This window comes from Odontesthes bonariensis, chromosome 3 (assembly GCF_027942865.1).
Source record: "Odontesthes bonariensis isolate fOdoBon6 chromosome 3, fOdoBon6.hap1, whole genome shotgun sequence".
NCBI lineage: Eukaryota > Metazoa > Chordata > Actinopteri > Atheriniformes > Atherinopsidae > Odontesthes > Odontesthes bonariensis.
In genome coordinates this window covers 32,188,522-32,211,380 of record NC_134508.1, presented here as the reverse complement: position 1 = coordinate 32,211,380, position 22,859 = coordinate 32,188,522, and the positions used below count along the sequence as shown (strand labels likewise).

General features: G+C 40.9%; 1 protein-coding gene across 2 annotated transcripts; it reads right to left on the bottom strand.

The window, feature by feature from the left end:
• Positions 1–1,003: 1,003 nt before the first annotated feature.
• LOC142377462 (potassium voltage-gated channel subfamily A member 2) lies at positions 1,004–7,979 on the bottom strand. Of its 2 annotated transcripts, none has more exons than XM_075461579.1 (2): positions 7,606–7,979; positions 1,004–6,611 (listed from the first exon to the last, which is right to left on the bottom strand). In XM_075461579.1, exon 2 carries the CDS (start codon positions 6,472–6,474, stop codon positions 4,981–4,983), a length of 1,494 nt encoding a protein of 497 aa, XP_075317694.1. In that variant the 5' UTR covers positions 6,475–6,611; positions 7,606–7,979; the 3' UTR covers positions 1,004–4,980. The 2 variants fall into 2 exon arrangements, with proteins under 2 accessions (XP_075317694.1, XP_075317693.1); XM_075461578.1 differs by lacking the exon at positions 7,606–7,979 and adding an exon at positions 7,451–7,593.
• Between the last annotated feature and the right edge of the window lie 14,880 nt (positions 7,980–22,859).

The window sequence follows — 22,859 nt, the reverse complement described above, 5'->3', positions numbered from 1 at the left end:
TCAGCAAAGTGAGCTGCAGAGTGCTGCACTGCATCGCTGGATCAAAGCAAGACTAATGACTACAGCAGAGCTGGAACTACGACACCAAGGCCCTGAGTGCTCCCACTCGCAATGCAGCGCTGTCCTTAAACCACAAGCTGATTAGAGATGGCAGAAGACAAGGCGGCAGCTAACTTAAACAACTGTTCCAGGTTGAGAAGACGGGGCTTATTCAAACAAAATCTATCAGGATAGTCCAAAAGTATTGCATGGTCTCCAAAGTTTCAGCCTTGGCAATTTTATATTTGCCTATAATACATTAAATCTAGCAGCAGTTTTTAGGGATTTGAATTAAACAATCACTAGATAAAATAAAATTCACCTGTTTTTCAAAAATAAAAGCACAGCCCGAAAAAATAATTACATGTCTGTCTGAATTTATTGTTATTGTCTATTACAGAACCATAGAAAGTTCTCAATGAAGAATCCTTTCAAGAATCTTTCCTCCGTAAGCATCTCTTCTCCACCTTTCTTCCTGTCTCTTCTTCTGCTTACACTCTTCTTCCTCCTCCTCCTCCTCCTATCTTTCTCCAGCAAAAAGGCTATTAATAGGACACCCCACTCTCTCTTTTAAAACTGCAGGCAGTATATACGTGCACTTAAACGGAGGCAGAAGCTGAAGATACCAGGAGGCGTTTGAAAATGTCCTCTACACTGCCTGTGGCTACAAAGATGCTGGCTGTCCTAAGAATAACAACAAACAGGTCTTTGATGGATTTGTGGCATTTTGTATTAGCGCAGATGCTCTTTGGCTAAAAATAGCCCATCATTTGCAGACTAAATACCTTGGGAACATTGTGATGTGAAGGAACAAAGAAAAAAAAGCTTGTAAAACATTTGAAAAAAAATCTGCTTGTGTTACCGTAAAGCTGGCTGGAACATAAAAACATGTTTTCAGCCAAGAAAGAGCAGAAAAGACACAATAAACACACTGGACACATTTTCAGTTGGATCATTATTGGCTTCATTATTGATATTACTTGTTCATGGTTACGATCATTTGGAAGGATTATAGGTATTTTTTTAATTATGTTTTTCTTGTCCATAGATTGTCCCTTTTGTTGTAAAGTGCAGATAATACTATTTTTTTTAATCCAGACTTCACATACAGTATATAGTACATATTTTTGCTCCATCATCCATTGGTTATTATTTACATTATTCATCCTAATTTCATTTCACAGAAAGAAAGTCCATTATTTACGGTACCAGCGTTGATGGATATTTTCAGGCCTCTATGATACAGAGGGACAGGGATGAGGTGAACAACTGTACAAGTTGTTTCAGCGGATGCCACACTATCAGGCTCTGGGGTCAAATGAAAAGAAAGGACACTGGTTCTCAAACACACACAAGCATACAGTTTGCATATTGATCATCTTATTTCCCATGTGTATGAGTTATATATAGGATCGTTGTGGCAAAGAGCTGACATGGCAGTTCAAAGAAACCCGAAGCTCAGAAAGCTCATATTCAGATTCAGCTAACGTGTGAGTTTGACTCACAGCAGCAGGATGTTGCAGGGTGTTTCACTTTTGCTTCAGGGTTTATTTTCAATGCTGTGCCAGCTCTTTGGATCAGCTCTGAACTGATGGCCAATAAAACATTTTTAAAAAAGTACTTAAACCTCCTTTCCCCCCAACAACTATCAGTTTATAACCAATCTGCATAGATTTCTCAGTGTATTCACTGCTGGGCACCCTTCTCATGGAGTGAATTTCCTGGTGGGTCCCTCAGTGGTTGAGAGATGATATTTTTAGAAGCTGTGGTGCTCCCCATGAAGCCCCACAACAAAATTGACTTTGATTTAAGTGAATAAAAATATTGTGTACATTAAATCTGCAGGAATACAGATGAGGATGATTTTACTTGTATTTGTGCTTTAAGCAGAATTTTTTTTCAATGTTAAAACTAATGTTGTGAACTCCAACATGAGTTGCTACAGTGAATTTGGCTGAGGTACAGTAACGTGCCCAATGTCAAATAGAATAGATAAATGTTAAGACGCTAACATTTATCATAAATTTCTGTCCACACCACAGAAATTAAATGAAGACGATAAGATATGGTGCATTCCCATGTATAGACAAATATTTTTGGTCAAACTGTGATTATTTTCCCTCACGTTTACAGATATGCAAATGACTGTTGCATAAATGCAGCTGTTAACCAGGTTATGACACTGACATTCAGCGGTTTTTCGCTCTCTGTCACACAGACACACAACTCGCTGTGCATCAACACACACAAACCAGTACCCATGATTGATAGGATATTGGATGACTGTGGAGATCCATAAAAAGTCAATTCTTTAAATAACATGTATGAATAACACACAGAGTCCTCCATCAAAGAATTATGTGTATATTGCTAACCAACTCCTTCATCTCATCCTACCTCAAGTTATATTTAATCCACCGGCAGGCAACTCTCAGAAAAGCAGATCATTCAAGAAAAGGAAAAGTCTAAAAACCCTCGAATTTGGACAGAGACGACTTCAGAAGCCTCTGTCAGGCAGTTGGACGAGGCATCCTGAGCGCATATCGGCAGCGACGGCGTTAAAACATTTTGCTACTGCAGGTTGAGACTGTAGTGAGCAGAATAAAACCCTAAGAATGAAGAAGTAAATCCTGCTATGACAGAATTCATCAAGACAGTCTTTGCTACAGACCCTCTCCTAATCAATCACCTTTCAAATTACATAAGACATCTGTGAGAAGATGCAGAAAGGCAACAGATACAGGAGTGAAGTCAGAGGACCCCAAGGTTAGACAATATCTGCTACACTGCTGCTAATTATCGCTTCCCATATTGATGTTACTGCTTTTGACTGTTACCTTGGCAGTGTTGAGCAAACGGGAGAAACTCTTATTCGGACACGATGCTAGAATCAGATCTTAATTCATGTTTGATGCCAACTTTTGAAGACAGATTGAGCTTCTTGTATAGGAGACTTTTCAAAGGACATTTGGACTCAGTTTATATTCTGTACAATCTCATGGCAATAAAAGACTTTGGATAAAAGATTAAGGTTAAGAATGACAGCTTTTAACACCCTGCTATTTAACAGCTACTCCATAGAGGGCAGTTTTGAATTAAGTGAAGCAAACTTCAAAGTTTAAATACAAGACACAAGAAACATTTTTGCGATGGCTAGTGAGTGTGTGTCTTTGGCACTCTGAACATATTCCGATATAGGAGAACAGCAGTGCTCAGAACTATTATTATTACTATTAAAAATAAAAACATGGCAATGACCTGCACATTGTGGAAAGGTTCTTGTTTTCTCTTAAACATTGCTATCATAGGTACTTTTAATTCTCAGTTAAATCTATATGTGAACTGTTTATGTGTATACATATATTGTTTCATATATAAGAAATAAATAAATCTCTTGTAATGATTTTGTTTATTTTTTTATTACTTTGAGGCTTCTTTTTTGAGCTTTTTGCATGCTAGGAATGTTTTTGAGGTCATGCAACACTAGGAGAGTAGCGTAAACCGAGATAAAAGGCAGTTCGGGGGAAGCGTTTTTTAAATTTTTTTTATACACGACTCCTTAAAAGTTGCTATTTTGATCATGAGGACTTGATGTGACAAACCTGTGAAAAATACACCACTGGAAGTCTATCACATCTGCAGTGGGATTAATGTCCAATACTGGAGTGTGAGTTTATGCCCAAAATCACAGCTCAGGTTACAGCAACCTGGTAAAAGTTAAATGGCAATGACTTCTACATGGAATGTTAACATTAATACCCATTCTTTAGGTGTAGGAACTAATCTTATTGATTTTTCTGTAATAAATTCTCAAACCTACAGCTTAAGGTTGTTGTAGCGGCTACCAGCAGGCGTCCTTTTAAGTTTAAATTTGTACAGAAGGCAGTGTACAGACAAATATACAGTGGCGAGGTGAGGCGAGTGGCAGTTGAGAAACAAGTGGGACTTCTCATTCAGATAAAAATGTCATGCAGTAATCTATTGACTAGGTTTACTACTAACAGCACCTAACTACCTAACGGCTATCAGTTAGGTCACAGTTAAGATACATATCTATATGAATAAGTACTGCGTGAAATTGTGAAAAATAAAAAACATTCAAGTTGTCTCAAAGCTCCGCAGTAAGACCAGTTTGGGTGAATGGAGGTGGGAAAGCTTGCATTTCAAGACATATCATACATGTAAGACCAAAGCAGTGAAAATTCAAGGCCATTCTCAGTCATTCATCAGATACTGATGTCTACAGGGATAAAAGGTGTCAAACCACAAGCTTAGTGCTGATGGCTGTCATTCATCCTTGAAATAATGTGGCGTACTTAACCACCGACCTCGTCGCAAGTCACCCACAGGCCATCTCAGCGCTGGAGTGGACTTGCTTTATGCTCACACTTCCTTTTATCTCTAAATGGTGAAGCATAAGACAGTTTTGTTTCATTGGCTCCAAGAAGCAGCATATGTAGCACATGACATGCTCTTCAGAAAGCGCATGGCAGAGCAAAGTGCTTTGGGAAATGAGGGACGAAGGGACATGGATCTAAAGCGGTAGTTGTCCCTTTTTTTTTTCTCTTTTTGAATGTATTTTTTTCTGTTTTCTCCTTCTTTTTTCTTTTTGTGCACTACTGTTGGCTACAGTTGTGAGCAGAAAACCTTTGAGTATTATTATCATCATCTTTTTTTTTCTAGCAGCTACACAGATAAAGCCAACTCCATGCAGAAATGCAAAATTTCACTCTTAAGAGTAAGCTGTGAGGAAGAAGACGGGATGAGCGCAGAGGGAGGGAGGGAAGGGTATTCGCAATATTTTCGGGTCAGTCATCATAAACATTCTGAATTATATTGCCTTAATTTTTCCAGCACACGAGTTGGGAGGGTGTAAATCTGTCCCATCCGGTTGCTCAGTTTCACATTTCCCATCGTGACAGGGAGGAAAATACCAGACACCTAAACGTCTGTGAGCATTTTGGTGATGTTTACATAGTTTGTGTTGGCCAGCGTGCAGTTGGCGGTCTTAAGGTTCTCCTCCTGAAAGTCTTCATTGCTGTTGTTCACAGCCTCCTGGATCTCCATGTAGTCCGATTTACTGATGGTGGAGCCGCTCCGGCTATTCTTTAACTCCTCAGCTGAATCAGATTTGGGGGCGACCTGCAGATACTGAGCCTGCTCTTCACCTTCAGTCTCACGGTGATAGAAGTAGTTAAAGTTGGACACAATAACAGGCACTGGCAAGGCAATGGTCAGCACACCTGCAATGGCACAGAGGGAGCCCACGATCTTGCCACCAATTGTAGTTGGGACCATATCACCATAGCCGACTGTTGTCATGGATACCACAGCCCACCAAAACGCATCCGGGATGCTCTCAAACTGGGACTCAGGTTCATCTGCTTCAGCAAAGAACACAGCGCTGGAGAAAAGGATGACCCCTATGAAAAGGAAGAAAATAAGGAGGCCGAGTTCTCTCATGCTGGCTTTCAGGGTTTGACCTAAAATCTGAAGACCCTTGGAGTGACGTGAGAGCTTGAAAATTCTGAAGACACGTACTAAGCGAATGACCCTGAGAATGGCTAAAGACATGGCTTGTTGACCCGCCTGACCATCCTCTGGCTGGTCTGCCAGCTCTGTGCCAAGAGTGATGAAGTAAGGAATGATGGCAACAATGTCAATAATGTTCATTATATTACCAAAAAAGCCTGCTTTGCTTGGGCAGGCAAAGAAGCGCACTAGAAACTCGAAGGAGAACCATATGATGCAAAGAGTCTCCAGGATAAAGAAGGGGTCGGTGAAGTAGGTGGATGTGTAGCTAATGATTGTGGTGTTGGTCTCAGGCGAGAAGACCTTCGCATGGGACTTGTGCATATCGTCCTCATCATTGCGGAAGATGGGGAGTGTCTCCAAGCAGAAGCTAACAATAGATATCAGGATGACCATGACTGAGATGATGGCAATAATCCTTGCAGGACCTGAGCTCTCTGGGTACTCAAACAGTAGCCACACCTGTCTCTGAAACTCGTTGTCAGGAAGAGGACGCTCCTCCTCTTTGATGAAACCCTCATCTTCTCGAAATATCTCGATGGCCTCATCACCCAGCTCGTAAAAGCGAATCTCCTCTGAGAAAATATCAAGGGTGACGTTAACCGGCCTTCTCAACCGGCCTCCTGATTGATAATAATACAATATGGCGTCAAAACTGGGTCTGTTTCTGTCAAAAAAGTACTCGTTCCTCAGTGGGTCAAAGTAGCGCATCCTCTTTTTGGGGTCCCCCAGCAGAGTCTCAGGGAACTGGGAGAGGGTCTTAAGTTGCGTCTCGAAGCGCAGCCCTGAGATGTTAATGACCACCCTCTCACAACACTCATGGTCAGCCTCAGGGTCGTAATCCTGCGGGTGCCCCGGGTGCGTGGCTGCCTCGTCAGAGGGGTCGCCTGTGGCAACAGTCATTCTGCGGGGGGAGGAGGGCTGCACTTTTCAGTGAGTCTCGGTCCTGCAGCCTGGAGAACTGCAGGTGGGGGTCAGGAAAGGGAGGGGGCTCAACACCGTAAAGACCTGACGGCCACAGGATGTCACCTAGGATCTGACTGCGTGTAGAACAGACACAGAAAACAGAGCAAGGTCAGGTAAACCTGAGAAGTGATTCAGCACTCAATACTTCTTCTGCTTAGCTCAGCAATGACAGGAATTTGCTTTTAGCTGAAGATCAGGTAACAAATTGAAGAAACAATTATCTACTCCCTTAAAAAAGTCAGAAGACTTGTACATTAACTGGAAACTTGAGGCTGGCGCTAGATAATATCCAAAACAGCAATCTGCTTTGCATACAAATGACCTAAATGCAGGTAAAGTGAGGGACTAACAGATCAATAACACATACATAAGATCATGAATTAGGGCAATGATCTGCTGCAATATTTACTGAAATGAATGGATTTTAAGTGAAGCCCTGCATGAGTATGGCGATGCAGCAGACACTAAACTCACACAGACAGCATCCTGTCTAAGATATCTGCAGTCTAAACACAAAAATATGACTTTCACCATTTACTGTCTACATCTAAAAAGAAAATTAAACTAAATGCAGAACAGGCACATATAAACTGAATTCTGTTTAGTTTTGATGGAACATTTTAGTCTTGAAATGGTGCCTGTTACTGAAATATTCAAAAACATCTATAAATAATTTACCCACAGAAGGAAATAGGTTCCAAGAGAAAAACTGCATCCATGTCTGCATCATTTTCACACAAAAATTATTGCATCCGTTTTGCAAATGAATATCCTTAAGAAAGAAATATATAACTGCAGGTCTACTCATCATGCGTCTACAGCTGAGGTGCAAGCCCATACATCAGATTCATTGTAATCATATCTAATCGGAACACAGAAGACAGATACATTTGCTTTATCTTAATGTACATACCTACAGACATCCTTTTCATTTCTGGATAAGAGTTAATGCCCCCGCTGGTTTCCAGAAGGTGAATAACCAGCTGCGGCAATCAGGTCTTCGGTGACCAGACCAGGTAAAAAAAAAAAAGAATGGATTTCCAATTTGGGACAGTCGATGATATTCACCTCATGTTGTCTGCAGCATCCTTGCCGTGTACACCGCGTACAGTATGTGCGGGTGTGTCTTCGCTTTCCCCTCCCCGACTCCTCTCCTCCGGGTAGGCTGTCGTGGGATGGCGATTGGCAAAAAAAGGGAGGAGGGAACCGATCAAGGGGGTGCTGGTGCTTCCCTTAATAACAAAAGGTGCTAGGATTAGCAGAATGATCTTCTTCCACTGCTCCCCTCCACGCCAGGTTAACTGTGTGACGAGCCGATGGCTGCAGAGAGCCGCAAAGGTGAATAGTCCTGGTAAGATGCCCAGAGAGGCAACATCTGCAAAAGGAGGGAAGAAAAAGGCGCGGCGAGGAAGAAGAGCAGAGCTTAACATTTTAATCGTATTACCAATATTTAACAATTAGACGCGTCCTGTGAAGCATCAGCGATCCCCCTTTTCATTTTAATGTGAGAATAAAAATGCTTCTCAGAAAACTTATCCATGCGTCACCCAGCAGATTTACATTTGTATGCTGTTTTTTTAAGGCATGCGCTCACATACATCACTATTTCCTTAAGACTCCAAGTCTGAGCTGTAGACATGCTCAAGCAGAGTAAAGTGCATCCCAACGTTTAGTGCACAGACACTACTGGGAGCCTCCATAGCCCTCATGGTGGGGAGAGCGGCGTCTTCAGACACTGACTTGAAACGACATGCATGAAAGAATCGCCCCACGTAGTGGTCTTGAAGATTATGCAATTTCACTAAGCCAGCGCCCTATGCACTCACAGCAACACACATGAGGAGCGGCCTTTAATGGACCTGCACATCAGCTCGGTAGGAGGTGCGAACTTTCATCAAGTGACAGAAACAGTTGTGGGTGAAAATATCTGAGCAGTCAGGCTTGCCCGCAGGGCTTGTATTGGCTACTGTATTAAGCTTGGTCAAACCTGCAGTCGGGCACTGCTGTGCATACCAAGAGAAATGCTGGTGATGGAGCAGGAAAGGCGCTCCCCACCCGCACTAGCTCACCAGTAGCCTACCCACCTTATCTGCAGTGTGGGGATTTTAAAGGGGTACACAACTCATGATCATGAACTCTCTTCAGGAGCACAGCTTTTGGTCATTGTAAAGTCAAAATAACTGAAAAAAAATTCATTACACAAAATCCTGCTCTGTTAAATAAAGACACAAAAAAGTAAGGCTTTTTAAAAGTATTTAGGTATTACAGGTGATTGCTGTGATGCTGCATTAAGCTGTGCCTATATTTGGGGGGAAAAAATCAACACATACAGCTTTGTTCCTCAATCTCACACTGCAACTTTTAAGGAACATCTATCACTGTGGTGATCAAATTAGGAGTCTTAGCAGGAACAGAATCGGCAACTCTCACTTATATTTTTACTGTTTGTTCACAGCAGTCATTGTTGTAATCTTTCCTGGCAACAGGCTCCATCAATAATAAATGGGAGGGGGACAAAAATAGAGCAAAACCTCCATCAGTGTGCCCGGCTGTATTCCGAAAGAAGAACAAACTAATCAATAGTAAATGGTTCCATCATTTTCAGTACTGGAGCTGGGAAGGAAAGCATCGTGGCCAGAAGTGATGACCAGAGAAGCCAAAGGTCAGCAGGAATCCCCTCAGTCATGGAGGGGATGGAGGTGAAGGAGCAGAAACGGGGGTGGGGAGGACAGTGGGATGATTTGTGCGAGACTCTGCTTTGCCAAGGTTACACTCTTGGCAGACTTGAGAACATCATGGCTGCCAGCCTCTTCCCTTCTGTCAGTCTGCCGGCCTGCTGCCACACAAGCAGACACTTCTTAACTCTTAATGGCTTTTCTTAGTTCCTCATGACAGCACAACTATTATTTATGAGTCAGGGACCTGTTACAATATCCGTAAATGCAAGCTCTAAAGCTCACCTCGCTTTGCATTAGATGGCTTACTCCAATTAAAAGCATAGCCTGAGAAAAGTCTAAATGTGTGTTACAACCACACAGAGGGACAAGGAAAGAGAGAGATGGAAAATCCAGGTGTCAACAGTGAAATCTTTTCCAAGCAGTATTGATTTCTGGACTTATTCTCATCTCATCAGATGTTGGCTTGGCTCATGGACAGGCAGCAGTAGAGAAAATGAACTTGGGAATGAATTACAATTCAATTACATTGAAGGTTAATTATCACTTATGTTCGGTGAATGCCAAGTCTTTTATTTATTTGGTGTTGATGGAACCATTTTGCTGTTGTTCTCTGTTGTTTCATTCATTTCAAGAACAAGAGCAGTTTCATTTATAGGCACCGTGGATGTAACTAGGGGGTGTAATTTGTGAATATTAGCCTAACACAACGTTATTTGATCTTCTTAGTGTGAACACTTTTACAGATATGATATGAGCTTTGATACTGATTCAAATATAATAATCATTTGCTATACTTTGAGGCACAGAAACATTCTTTTTCATAAAGTATTTTTCTGCATTCAACAAATGAAAACAAGCTCCTTATTGAATGCTGTATGAGTATCAGCAGCTCCACCAGCAACATAAAAGTCTATAGTGATTCCTTCAATAATTTTTGTCTATTTTGGAATGAGAGAATGGAAATGTGGGGAGACAGAAGTTATAAAATGGAACAAAAAAAGTCCAGAATTACACTTCTTCTGGATGTTTCTTTTTCCAAGGCGTTTCACCTCTCATTTGAAAGGCTTCTTAGGATTGTCTGAACTGGGGATATTGCTTTTAAATGTTTTGCATCTCGACAATCAAGAAGCTTTAAATCTTGATTAAGAAGAATTATTAATTATTATAAAGAAGAAATATCTGCTCAAAACAAGCCTATGAAATTGATTAGACATGTTGATGCTAATTTGAAAATTACTGTTCTAGTACTTTTTTTTTGTTCTAGTACTTCTATCGACAAAAGAATAAAGGTGCTGCTGCTTTTTAAAATACAAGATTTCAGCAAGATATCATCTATACGACAGGTCGTAATCTTGTTATCTGATACTCCTCTCCATGATGCTCCAAACATTTTCAACAGGGAACACATCTGGACTGAGTTTCCTTGATGGTATCACTTATGTCTTTTTACCAACGGTACCTTCAAATGCAAGTCATCCATGCCATGTACAAAAATGCACACAGATACTACGACAAATTATGGCTTTGGCACCTTTTACTGAGAAGAGCTTGGTTGTTGTTTCTCATCATTAGCTTTTGGAACCAGACATCATTTATTTCCCCCTAAAATCAGCTGAAACATGGGCTCATCTGACCATGTGGGATTTGCTTGTGAATAGAGAACTCGGTGCAGAGTTGATATCTGGTTTTCTCCTTGTGCGATATTTTATCCAAGGTACTTCTAAGCCCATGTGGCTATATTGATCACGGTGGCACGGTGAAATCTCATGCAGTGCCGCCAGAGGGGTCAAAGATCAAACTAATTTAAGATCAGTTTCCTGCATTGGCCCCAGACTCTCTAAACCTTTTGAAATTTTTTTTTAATCTGCTGATGCTGAAATACCAAAGTTATTGCATTTAGAAATATTGCTTTGGACCTTGATGTTTCTCTGACTGAGTATAGCACGACCGATCCTTGTTTGGAAAGAACAAGCTTTGATGAATGTTTCTTTTATACCTAACCCCGACACCCTCACCTGACACCAATTAATCTGCTGATTGAAGAATGGTTTTCTGTTAAATTGAAGGCTTTAATGAATTGACAAATTACAGATTTCGATTTTTAGAACATTTCTGAAATTTTGATGATAAACATTTAACGAAACCATTTTTTCATTTCAGAAAAAAAGAAAAACTAGATAACAATTTTACATAATTTAAACTAGTTAAAAAAAATGGAAATCATCTGTACTTTTTTTTTCTCTGTTTATCAAAATAGTAGTGTTGAAGGTTCCCAGGCAACGTATAATGCATTTTTATGAATGTAACAGGTCAGTGCTATTCAGACCCTCCAGTTCCTGGAGCGCAGTAGTCTTTTTCGTGGTACTGTGAGGTCTAATTTGCCTCCTTGCTCCTTGATACTGCATCACAGCAGCCACATGTTTTTATATACACAGACCTTTAAAAAAAATAATTATTCACCTTTACAACTTAGATCTATAAAGCTTGATAATAGCTGACGTAATGTCTTCCGATGAATCAGGTGAGATCTGCATTCATACTGATTTTTGCTTCCAGGTATGATGATGCAACATCTACCTCTTTAAACTACTCATTAGCAAAATTCTCTCAAAGGAATATAATCACATGAAAAATTAATCCTATGTAATGGAAAAATAAGCAAAGATAAACTGATCCTAGACATCCTGCCAATGTATCACTTTTTTTCCAAAAATTCCACAACCTTGCCGGTAAACCTTTTTTTTTTCCCCAAAACATCTTCACTGAGACTCAATTCTGGGAGAAGAGTCATTCCTAGGGCTGGGTATCACTGCCAAGTTCCTGGATCGATTCGATTTCGATTCTTAGGGCTTTAAATCGATTAATCACGATTCGATTCGATTCGATTCGATCCGATCCGAATCGGTTCCATCTGCTCCTCTTGGCGCCAGGATTTAACCCCAAAATTTTGCATTTTGACATCAATATTTCAAAGGGCTGTGGCTTGACAGTGTTAACAGATTGTTACATTATATTAGTAACACCTGAAGCCACCCAGTGGAAAGAAGTATTAACAAGATTTTACACTATATTCAACGTGACAGCCTACTTAATTAAATACATTTGTAGGACCCATTTTAGTCTCACCTATAGGTAGGTTTTAGTGTAGTTTTAGATTTAGCCACTTGGGGGAGCACTTCACTTTTATGGTAGCTCACTTAGTTCTAGGTATAATTACAGGTGCCCAGAATTAGTGGGTTGATGACTGCTTGGACTGGGGAACACACGGTTCTTACCGTAGCCGTGTGGATTGGAACCAGTAACTTCATGAAAAAAATCATTCATGAAAAAAAAAAAAAAAATCGATCTCGTGCCCTACAAATCGATTTTGCAAAATTTTAAATGAAATTGATCCAAAATCGATTTAATCGATTTTTTTTACCCAGCCCTAGTCATTCCAGAAGATAGAAGCTGAATAGCCCTGCAAAGGAGGTCAAGTTACACAGAAAACTATGGGACCATGAAAGTAGTCCTAACAAATAAGTGGCAAAAGGTAAGATTAAGATCAGATTTATTGTCATGCATCAGGGGCGCCGCTAGGGATTTTGGGCCCCATGGAAATAATTTTTACTGGGCCCAGGAGGTCGGCGAAAATTTGTGACGCTATTTTACATAAAACTATGCATTTTAATGGTATTTCTGACTATCGTTCCCATATTTGTGAAAAAAGAAAAACATGACAGTTGAGGTAGGTAAACACTGATCACAAGGAATCCAATGGCATTAATTTATTTGCTTCAACACTGATACTCTGATTCTAAACTCTAAATCAGGCTACCAGAAAAATACAAAACATAAACGTAATGTTCCCAAAACAAATAAAGTTATTGTTACCAGTAAATTGTAAATAAAATATATTTGTGATTATAAGTTAGTTTATAACTTAGTGTCATATTATTTTTTGTCAGTATCATAATTTTATTAGGGCTTCTCTGGGCCCCTCTTAATCATGGGCCCCTAGAATCCTTCTCCTTTTACCCCCCTGTTCGGCGCCCCTGTCATGCATACATGCATACACACAAAATTTGTCCTCTGCTTTTAACCCTTCAAGGTTGGCACAAGTTGACACACTCATGCTCATGCACAGGGTCACACACTCAGAGACAGATACCACACACTGGAGCAGTGGGCAGCCATTCAAAGCACCCGGGGAGCATGGGGGTACGGTTCCTTGCTCAAGGGCACCTCGGCCATGACAAGGAGGTGGACCGACACCCCTCCAGCTGTCAGTTTCACCAATCTTTTTGATTGGTACAAGAAAGAATTACAGCTCCTTTTGTCCTCATTGTGCCCTGGAGCTACCGATACATCTCTGGCTTTGACAAAAAGAAATGGAGATGATGAAGTGGTGGATAGGGCAGAGAGAGTATTTTGCAGAGACAGAGAGGACATGAAAAAGGGAGGGAAAGGAGAGAGTCGTGCTTGTCAGACTGAGGCCCAGCAGGATGAGAGCAGATGCTGGAAACCAGCCAGACACCAGGAGACACACAAGGACACAGGTCTACTGCGGTATTTAGTCAAACTGCATCTCCTTTAGTCAAATAAGCTCCCAAATATCCACTGCACAGCTTATCCTCCAAACGTATAGGTTTGCGGGAAACTACCTGTGAACATTTTCTACATCAAATCAGTGCTGCCTTTCAACATCTGGCTGATGCTAAACTCCAGCACGCTCTACTGTGCAGCTTCTTCATTTGTCATCTGCACAGACAGCAGCGCAGTGACAAAAAGAAAAAAAAATCTTGGCTACATTCAGTTCAGTAAGCTATCCTGACACTGAGGGGTAGGACCATGAGTCAGTGAGTGAGTCAGTGTCACTGTTGCAAGGATATTCGTATGCTGCATTAGACAATATGTCTGTATCAGTGAGTGAAATTTAAGCTAAGGTAAGTGGTTGCTTCAGGGACACTGTCTTCTATTACACCAAGGTCATACCAGAAACCAGATGACTGTTCTATAAGGGAGGGGGTAATAAAAGTCAAACTGTGCTCAAACGCTTTTTACAAATGCTGCAGGGCTCTGTAAAAACATGTGGTTGACTTCGTGTTTTGCATGCAGCAGTGACTTACACCACCCCACCCCTGGTTCTGCTCCTTTTAAATAGTGAAATATTGCCTGAGCTGATGTGTCAAAGGCATTTGGAAGGTGCACATTCAGGTCTGCTTTATACTTTTTGAAACTGACTAGGCTGCAGCACAGATGCACATTAAGGGATTTGTGGGATTTACAGTGACAGCCACTGTGTCAGTGTGATGATGCAACCCTCTGGTTTTTGTTTGTGAGTGACTTAAGGAATCAAAATAAGTGCCTCAGCCGTGAGCAGCAGTCTGATCTCCAGTCGACAGAGCTGCTGCCAAACCAGCAGCCGCTCTGACTCACTGGACACCTGAGGGATGAGTGAGGGCGACACATTCTCTAGTGTCATGAGGCCTCACAACTGAAAGCTCACACGTATCTGACTTTTTCCCCCTCAGTCCTGCTAATCTGGTCTGTTAAGGTTAAGATAAACAGATCGGTGGGAAGTGCCTCGATGAGCCAGCGTATCAAAAGAAGTTGTTCTAAGTCAGTATTGTCGCTGTGGGCGACTCTTTTGCTCAGCCTCATTTGGTTGCTATGGAGACCACGTCTGAGGGAGGGGGCAGGTGTAGGAGGAGGATGGATAGTGACGTCACACCTACAGCATTTCTGTTGCCAGTGAGATATTTCAGGTAAAGTTACAGCATGATGACAAAGCACTTTTCATTTCCATGCAGTCAGCAGCATCAGCTGAAGATGATTTGTGTTTGGAAAAACTGTAAAACGTGTGGATTTTCATTTTTAGAACTGGGACATGTGTATATATACATATATATATATATATATATGTGCTTTTGACATACTTTGCTTTGTCTCACTGAAAGCCCTGAACAAAGACACACGATGCAGAAGAGTGAACTTTATGAATAGCCCCCAGATTGCCATTACATGTTCTGCAAAGAGCAGATGGATGAATGGCACCCAGAGAAATAACGGCAATATATCTCATTGTTTCTATTTGAGGCTACACCGAATTAGTTTTAGGGCAAATACTGTACCACTTGAAATATCATCAGAGCAGGAGGCAAAGTGTCCAGTGCTGTAAATAATTGCAGTGTATGCAGCCACCGCCCTCCATCTTCCTTTCACTGATCAGTAATTTTCATGCGTCAGTAAAGTTCAAGGATGACAAAAGGCACTTCTCATGGCAGACACTCCCCATGTTGTCACGCTGGGCATCATCAGAGGTAGCACATTGCTGCAAGGTAGGACTCCTCTTGTGGTGAATGTTGCAGAGACGATGAGAAAAAAAAGGGAATGAGAGGAAAGGGGAATCCTGGGGTCTTATCGAGTCCCCCCTCCCACCCAGACTGAGCACGATTCTGGATTTTAATCTTCACATCCTGCTGCAGCAGTGTCAGGAAGAACCAGCAACAGAGCTGACTGATTGTCGTTTTCTTTATGTCTGTGTATTGCTGCACCATGCACGCAAGTTCATACATGTGCCTTCTCCAGTAGATTCTGTTTTGTAATGACCATGATCCCACAGCAGAGTGCATTTAGGCATAGGAGCTGTGACTGTCTTACATCTGCAGGACTCAAGCATGCTCATTCATATGCACACACACACACACACACACACACACACACACACACACACACACACACACACACACAGGAACAGTGACACAGTTAAACTAACAGACATACTTGATGACATATGTTTATGTTTATGCATTTGGCAGACGCTTTTATCCAAAGCGACTTACACTCATATCCCAGGTAGGCAGGTAGCGTAAGGGTTCTTGCCTAAGGACTCAGAATCAGAATCAGAATCAGAAAAGGTTTTATTGCCAAGTCATTTTTACATCACGAGGAATTTGGCCTGGTCTGTTTGGTGCCATAAAAACAAAAAATAGAATAATAATAAAATAAAGTAATAAATGTAAAAAATGTAAAAATATATGTACAGAGTATTTGTAAGCTGGGGGCAGAAGAGTGCGTTAATGTAACGCAGAGTCCGACAGAGAGACAGTACGTTAACATAACGTGTAGTGTCAGTGGGGATAAGGGGTCATGTCAGTGGGGGGGTACAGCGGGCCTTGTTGGTGAGGCCAACTACAGAGGGGAAGAAGCTGTTCTTGTGGCGGGAGGTTTTGGTCCTGATGGACCGCAGTCTTCTGCCAGAGGGGAGTGCTTCGAACAGTTTGTGTCCGGGGTGGGAGGGATCGGCCACAATCTTACCTGCACGCCTCAGCGTCCTGGAGGCGTACAGGTCGTGGAGAGATGGCAGATTGCAGCCGATCACCCTCTCCGCAGAGTGGATGATACGCTGCAGCCTGCCCTTGTCCTTGGCAGTGGCCGCAGCGTACCAGATGGTGTTGGTTGAGGTGAGGATGGACTCGATGATGGAGGTGTAGAAGTGCACCATCATCGTCTTTGGCAGGTTTAATTTTTTTCAGCTGCCGCAGAAAGTACATCCTCTGCTGTCCTACCTCCTACTGGAGGTAGTACCTTTCATGCAAGGGGTGAGGTCAGAAATCGAACTCCAGTCACCCACATGAAGGGCAGCAATCTTACCACTACACTAGTCACCAATACATATGTGTGCATCTTGCTTTCAATCAATCTTTGCATTTGTGTCACATGCATTTGTGTGTTAAATCTTTTTTAAACATCTATATTGACATGGAAATGTCATAATTATCAAACCCAATCCCAAAAAATACTGAAATGTTGTGTATTCCATGTAAAAGATATTTTGAAAATTATACATTTCACAAATTTCAGGAAAAATATTAATTCATCCTGAATTTGAAGGCAGCTGCACATCTAAAAGTTGGAACACGGCCATGTTTACTACTGTGTGGTGTCTTCTCTTTGTTCAACAAGAGTCTGCTCATGTCTGGGAACAGAGGAGACCAGTTGCTGTCCTTTTGGCAAAGGAATGATTTCCCATTCTTGTCTGATGTAGAATTCTAGCTGCTACACAGTCCTGGGTCTTCTCTGTTGTAGTTTGTGTTTCATGATGTTCAAAATGTTTTCATTTGGTGATGAGTCTGCACTGCAAGCAGGCCAGTCAAGCTCCCAGACTCTGTACTGGGACTAAGAAGACATGTTGTTATTAATGCAGTATGCAGTTCAGTATAGTCTTGCTGCAATATACCGGATATTCCCTGAAAAAAAACTTCATCTGGATGGCAGCATATACTATTCTAAAACCTGTATATACTTTTCAGCGTTAATGATGCCCTTCCAATTATGCAAGCTGTCAGCTCCATACACTAATGCATTCTCTTACCATCAGAGAGGCAGCATCCGCCGTCTGGGATTTCCAAAAAGAATTTCAAAATTTGATCACACAATAGAAGGGGTTTCCACTTTTCCTCAGTCCATGTTAAATGACTAAAATAAACCCATACATGCACAGGTACAACATACAAACACCACAGAAAGAGGCCCCAGTTGGGATTCAAACTAGGAACCCTCTTGCTGTGAAGCACATTGAGAAACATGATTGTGAAATTGTTCTACAATTAGTAGACAGTTTTTTGCAGATTGCTGACCCACTACCATCGTTACCTCTGAGAGACTGCTTCTCCAAGATGCTGTTTTTCTGCAAAATATTAATATACAGATCTGTTGCCATTTAACCTAATTAGTTGCAACATCCATCCACCAGCTGTTTCTTTATAGAGCCCCTTACTTTTCCAGCCTTTTGCTGCCATCAAATCCAAGATGAGGAAATATTTTTCAACAAATAGTAAAATGCCTCACTTTCAACATTTGTTATGTTTTCTATGTTCTCTTGTAAATAAAATATTGGTTTGTGAGATTTGCAGTTCTTGGCATCCCATTTAGGGTTGCGCTGTGGTTAGCACTGTCGCCTCGCAGCAAGAGTGTCCCAGGTTCAATTACCAGCTGGGGCCTTTCTGTGTGGAGTTTGAATGTTCTCCTCATGTCTGTGTGCGTTCTCTCCAGTTACTCTGGTTCCTCCCACCACCCAAAAACATACATGCTGGCTGCCTCATTGGTGACTCTAAATTGTCCCTTGGAGTCAATGCGAGTGTGGATGGTCGTGTGTCTTGTTTGTTTCTGTGTGGCCCTGTGATGGACTGGCAACCTGTCCAGGGTGTGTTCTGCCTCTCGCCCGATGACAACTGGGATCGGCTCCAGCCCCCACGGCCCTAAAATTTGGATTAAGCGTATATAGAAAATGGATGGATGCATTCCATTTACATCATTCAGTGTCCCAGCCTTTTTGGAATTGGGGTTGTAAATCTAAGGCAAGGTACATTTGGACAGACCACAAGTTTCACTGGAGAACAATACTAGAAAGCTTTTTTTCTTTTAAATATACCCAAAGAAGCTGATGTTTTCACATCGTGATTTCTGTCCAAGAATCTAGTTTCAGCATAACAGCCTAAAACTGGCTTCATTATCAATAAATTAAAAAAAAAAAAGAGTAATATCACAAATACGTATGACCACAGTCAAGAGTCAATGTGAGAGAAATTTTCATATATGACAAGTAAGAGAGTATATTGTATATACAGGTTGATATTAAACCTGCCCCTCTTATGAAAAATAATAGAGAATAGTTCTAAACAGCTGAACCAGTTCTCAATACGCCTACTGTTTTGACATATTCCAGTTGTGGTTCCGGCCACACCACAGCACTGAGACTGCTCTTGCGAAAGTGACAAATGATATCCAAAACACAGACGATGGCAATGTTTTTGGTCTTTGTTTTACTTGATCTCAGTGCTGCATTTGATACAATTTATCACAACTTATTGCTCAACAGACTGAAAAACTGGGTGAGACTTTCAGTCAGTGATAAACTGGTTTCAGTCTTACTTAAAAGACATAATGTACTTTGTGTTTATAGGTATTCACACATCAAACTGGACTGGACTGGACTGAAGGTTACATACGGATTTATCCAGGGTTCAACTCTGGGGGCTCTTTTATTCATTATTTACATCATCCCAATTGCTCAGATTTAACACCATATGCCATCAATATTTTACAGATGACACACAAATCTATGTAACCCTATTGTCAGATGATTATAATCCCTCAAAAGCTCTCACTAAGTGCATTGAACAAATAAACAACTGGACGTTGCAGAATTTGCTTCAGTTAAACAAAGACAAAACAGAGTAATTGTTTTTGGAGTCGAGAAAGAACGATTCAAAATCTGTGCTGAACTTAAGCCTGTAATGTTAAAAACCACAAGCCAGAAATCCAGGTGTCATTATGGACTCAGACCTGAACTTCAACGGCCATATCAAGTCAGCCAACTATCACCTGTAGAATATTTCATGGATTAAAGGATTAATGAGTCAGAGTGTTTAACAAAAGCTGGTCACTGCATTTATCTTTAGTACTTAGTACAGATTACTGTAACAGTGTATTTCCTGGTCTGCCTTAAAGATGGATCAGACAGCTGCAGCTGATTCAGAACGCTGCTGCTCAAGCCCTCACCAAGACTTTGAATTGCCATGTTGGTGAATTGTGCTGTGTAAATGCATTTGCATGCCTTGCTTATAAAGAAATGTTGATTGATGCAATTATAATGCCAAAGTTTAGGACCTTAAAGTTGATACGTTGATACTTGGTGATACAGTAACCTTTATCAATCTGCCATGATGGGCCATTATACCCCAGCCAAACAAGTTTACCACTAATGAGATCTCTACCTCTCCACAGACGGGAACAGAGCACGACAGGCTGAACTGCAGGTGTCCCTTGCTAGCACAGCAGCTGAGCTATGTAGGAGATGATTAATGACTGTAGTCAATTTGCAGGCACCTTTTCATTTCCCCTGGTTAAAAATACATTGAAGAAGGGCTTTAACTAGCAGGGGAGACAGAGGGTATGGGACCACTCAGCAGTCCTGAGGCAGAGCATCTACAGCTGTGGGACACACAGGATCTGGTCTGTGGGACTGAAGAGTTTGTAGCTCTGCATGTAGAGCAGTAGATTCAGCAAAGAGGGGTCTGACAAATTACTGTGTCTAACTTAACTGCTTTACTCTGAAATGATCAGTCATATTACGTTTTTCTTGAAATCATCTTCAGGCAACTGCTCTCAAACGTTGTGTTCACTTTCTTCCAATACTCCAATATGCTTAACCCACATTAAACCATATAAAGTATAATATAGATATGAATTACAGATGCAGGTTATGGGAAATAACGCAATATGAGGTCTCATTGGACAGCCATTGCAACCATTCTGCACTCAGCATTTTGGTGGTTGATAAGACAATTTACTGTTATTTATTTTTCTCTCTTTTTCTTGGTTCTGAATCTCACTATTTATTGTTTTGATTATTTGCATCAAAGTAGAGATGACAAGAGTTTTTACGCTCCAGAAGGAGACTTTGCCAGGTAAAAACCCAGTCTACGGCAAAGCAATCTTGTATCCATTTCTGTGCTTGTTTAAAGTCATGCAAAGTGTAAGTAAAGAGTTTTTTTTTCCTCCGAGCTCTGGCTGTAATTTCCTTTGTCTCATGGGAAATAAAAATAATGGGTCACACTAAAAGCCTCTTGGAAAAATGTACTGTAGTTTCCTGACCTGCATGACAAATCCCAGATGGTGATGTATACTGGTTCAAGGACAGAACAAAGTTTCTTTCTGAGCACTGCAGGTATAAAGACAGTAAAAATGGTAACTGCCAACTCAACATTTTTAAGTGAACCAAACATTTTTTTTTCCCCACTCAGAGTATATTACAGTACAAATAATCAATTTCATACCTTCCATTTGCCACAGAAGTGCTGAAATATCACATTAGAGCAGCAAAACATTAAAATGACCTCAAAGTGTTGCTTTACAACAGATTAGTAAATAAGTGACCACTTGTAGAGTCTGATCCAGTCCAGTGTAACCATTTTGCCTCGACGACTACTTTTTGCAGACTTTACTCTATCAAATGTTTTAGTATTAGGAAATGGTGCATTACACTCAGAGGTGTATTCTGCCTTGTTCATTTTAGAAGGACAAAAGACAGGAAGCATCTCTGAACATGAATAAAGATAGAAGTCCATTTTCTGTTTTATCATCAGTTCAAAATTGTGTTTATGAGAACATCTCCTATAACTAGTTGAATTTTCAAAATGATTACACAATGTTGGTCTTTGTTGTTGTTGTTGTTTAAGAGGCCTTGTGAATGTCTACAGACAAGTAACAGACCAAACGCCACATGAACTCCAATCAGAAATTGTACACAACTAAATAAAGACAAATATATATATTCATTCTTTTAGAGTTTATCTCTGTAAGAAGAAGTTGTATTTCCTTCAGCAGCTCAGTCTTGAACTCACTCCCAACAGTAATAATTCACGTGCTCCACTAGAGGGCAGTAGTGAGTTAGTAGTGGGTCGATGTGAAGTCTGAGCTCAGATTGAAATCAAGCATGAAAAAACCTCCCCTTCAGGGAAAACAAGAACTGAATGACTCAATAAAACAACAGGTAGCTCAAGAAGACTTTGTTGTGTTTTTTAGGGAATTTAGACCTATTTGTCATGCCAGAGTGGAAACTAAAAATGGCTGCTTGATGTTGAGAATGCAGCTCTAATTACTCTAAATAACAATAATAACTGAAATTGTTAGGATGAATCATTCATCTGATATTAGTAATTATTTTGATGAGCAATAAAAGATCGTCATCTTGTTAAAGATTAAATAATCCTTCCCGCTTCAAATTCTAAATGGTCTGATTTTCTTTTTGTTGTTGTTGTTGAAAATCTACTGATTAATCACTTTATCCAGGAAATAACCAACATTAAAACTTATAATAAAAACCCTCCATTTCAGCTCAAAAATTAATCAAAGGTCATAAGTGGAATTTCCTCTCAGTGCAAACCAATACATCCGAGGACATTCGGCACTTACTTTAATTTTCAGACTCCTTTGAGTTTTGCTTTTAGTTTTTGGGGTCATCGCAGCTAAAGCTCACGTGGATGTGTCTGCTGGTGGGGATGAAAGGTAGCTGACGTCAGATCTAGTTGGCATGCCAACTCAGAGTATGGAGCTCACATCTGAAGAACAGGGTTGAAGCTGTTTCTCTGAAGGGAGACAGGAGCAGGGAGGGTATGTTTTTCATATAGGTAAACAAATCTCCTACGGGATCATTTACCCTAAACATAAGCACCAAAGGGACTGACTGACTGATACAGATTTAACCCTCTTGAAGGAAACATCTGTTTGGAAACTCCTCATGTTATCAAAAAAATATGGATCTTCTGTGACTGCCCCCCTTTTTCTCCTCCATGACAATAATGCGCATCAACCACAGTTGGAAAGTCTTTGGGAAAAATGCAACAATGCAATACTAGCATAAGAGGGGGTTGCCCAGGAAACCACCGTTGTCATGGAGACTGCATCACAAGGCGGGCTCAGTAGAAGGCAGGGACCAGTTGCATGATTTCCCTCCTTTCATTCACGCTGTTTTCATGCTGTCATCACTGCGCGCGTGACCTCAAACAGACACGATCATGTCACACACTCCTGCTGCTCGCGTTAAACAAAAAAAAAAACATTAATGACAATCTAGTATAAGTTTTAATTTCCCTTCAT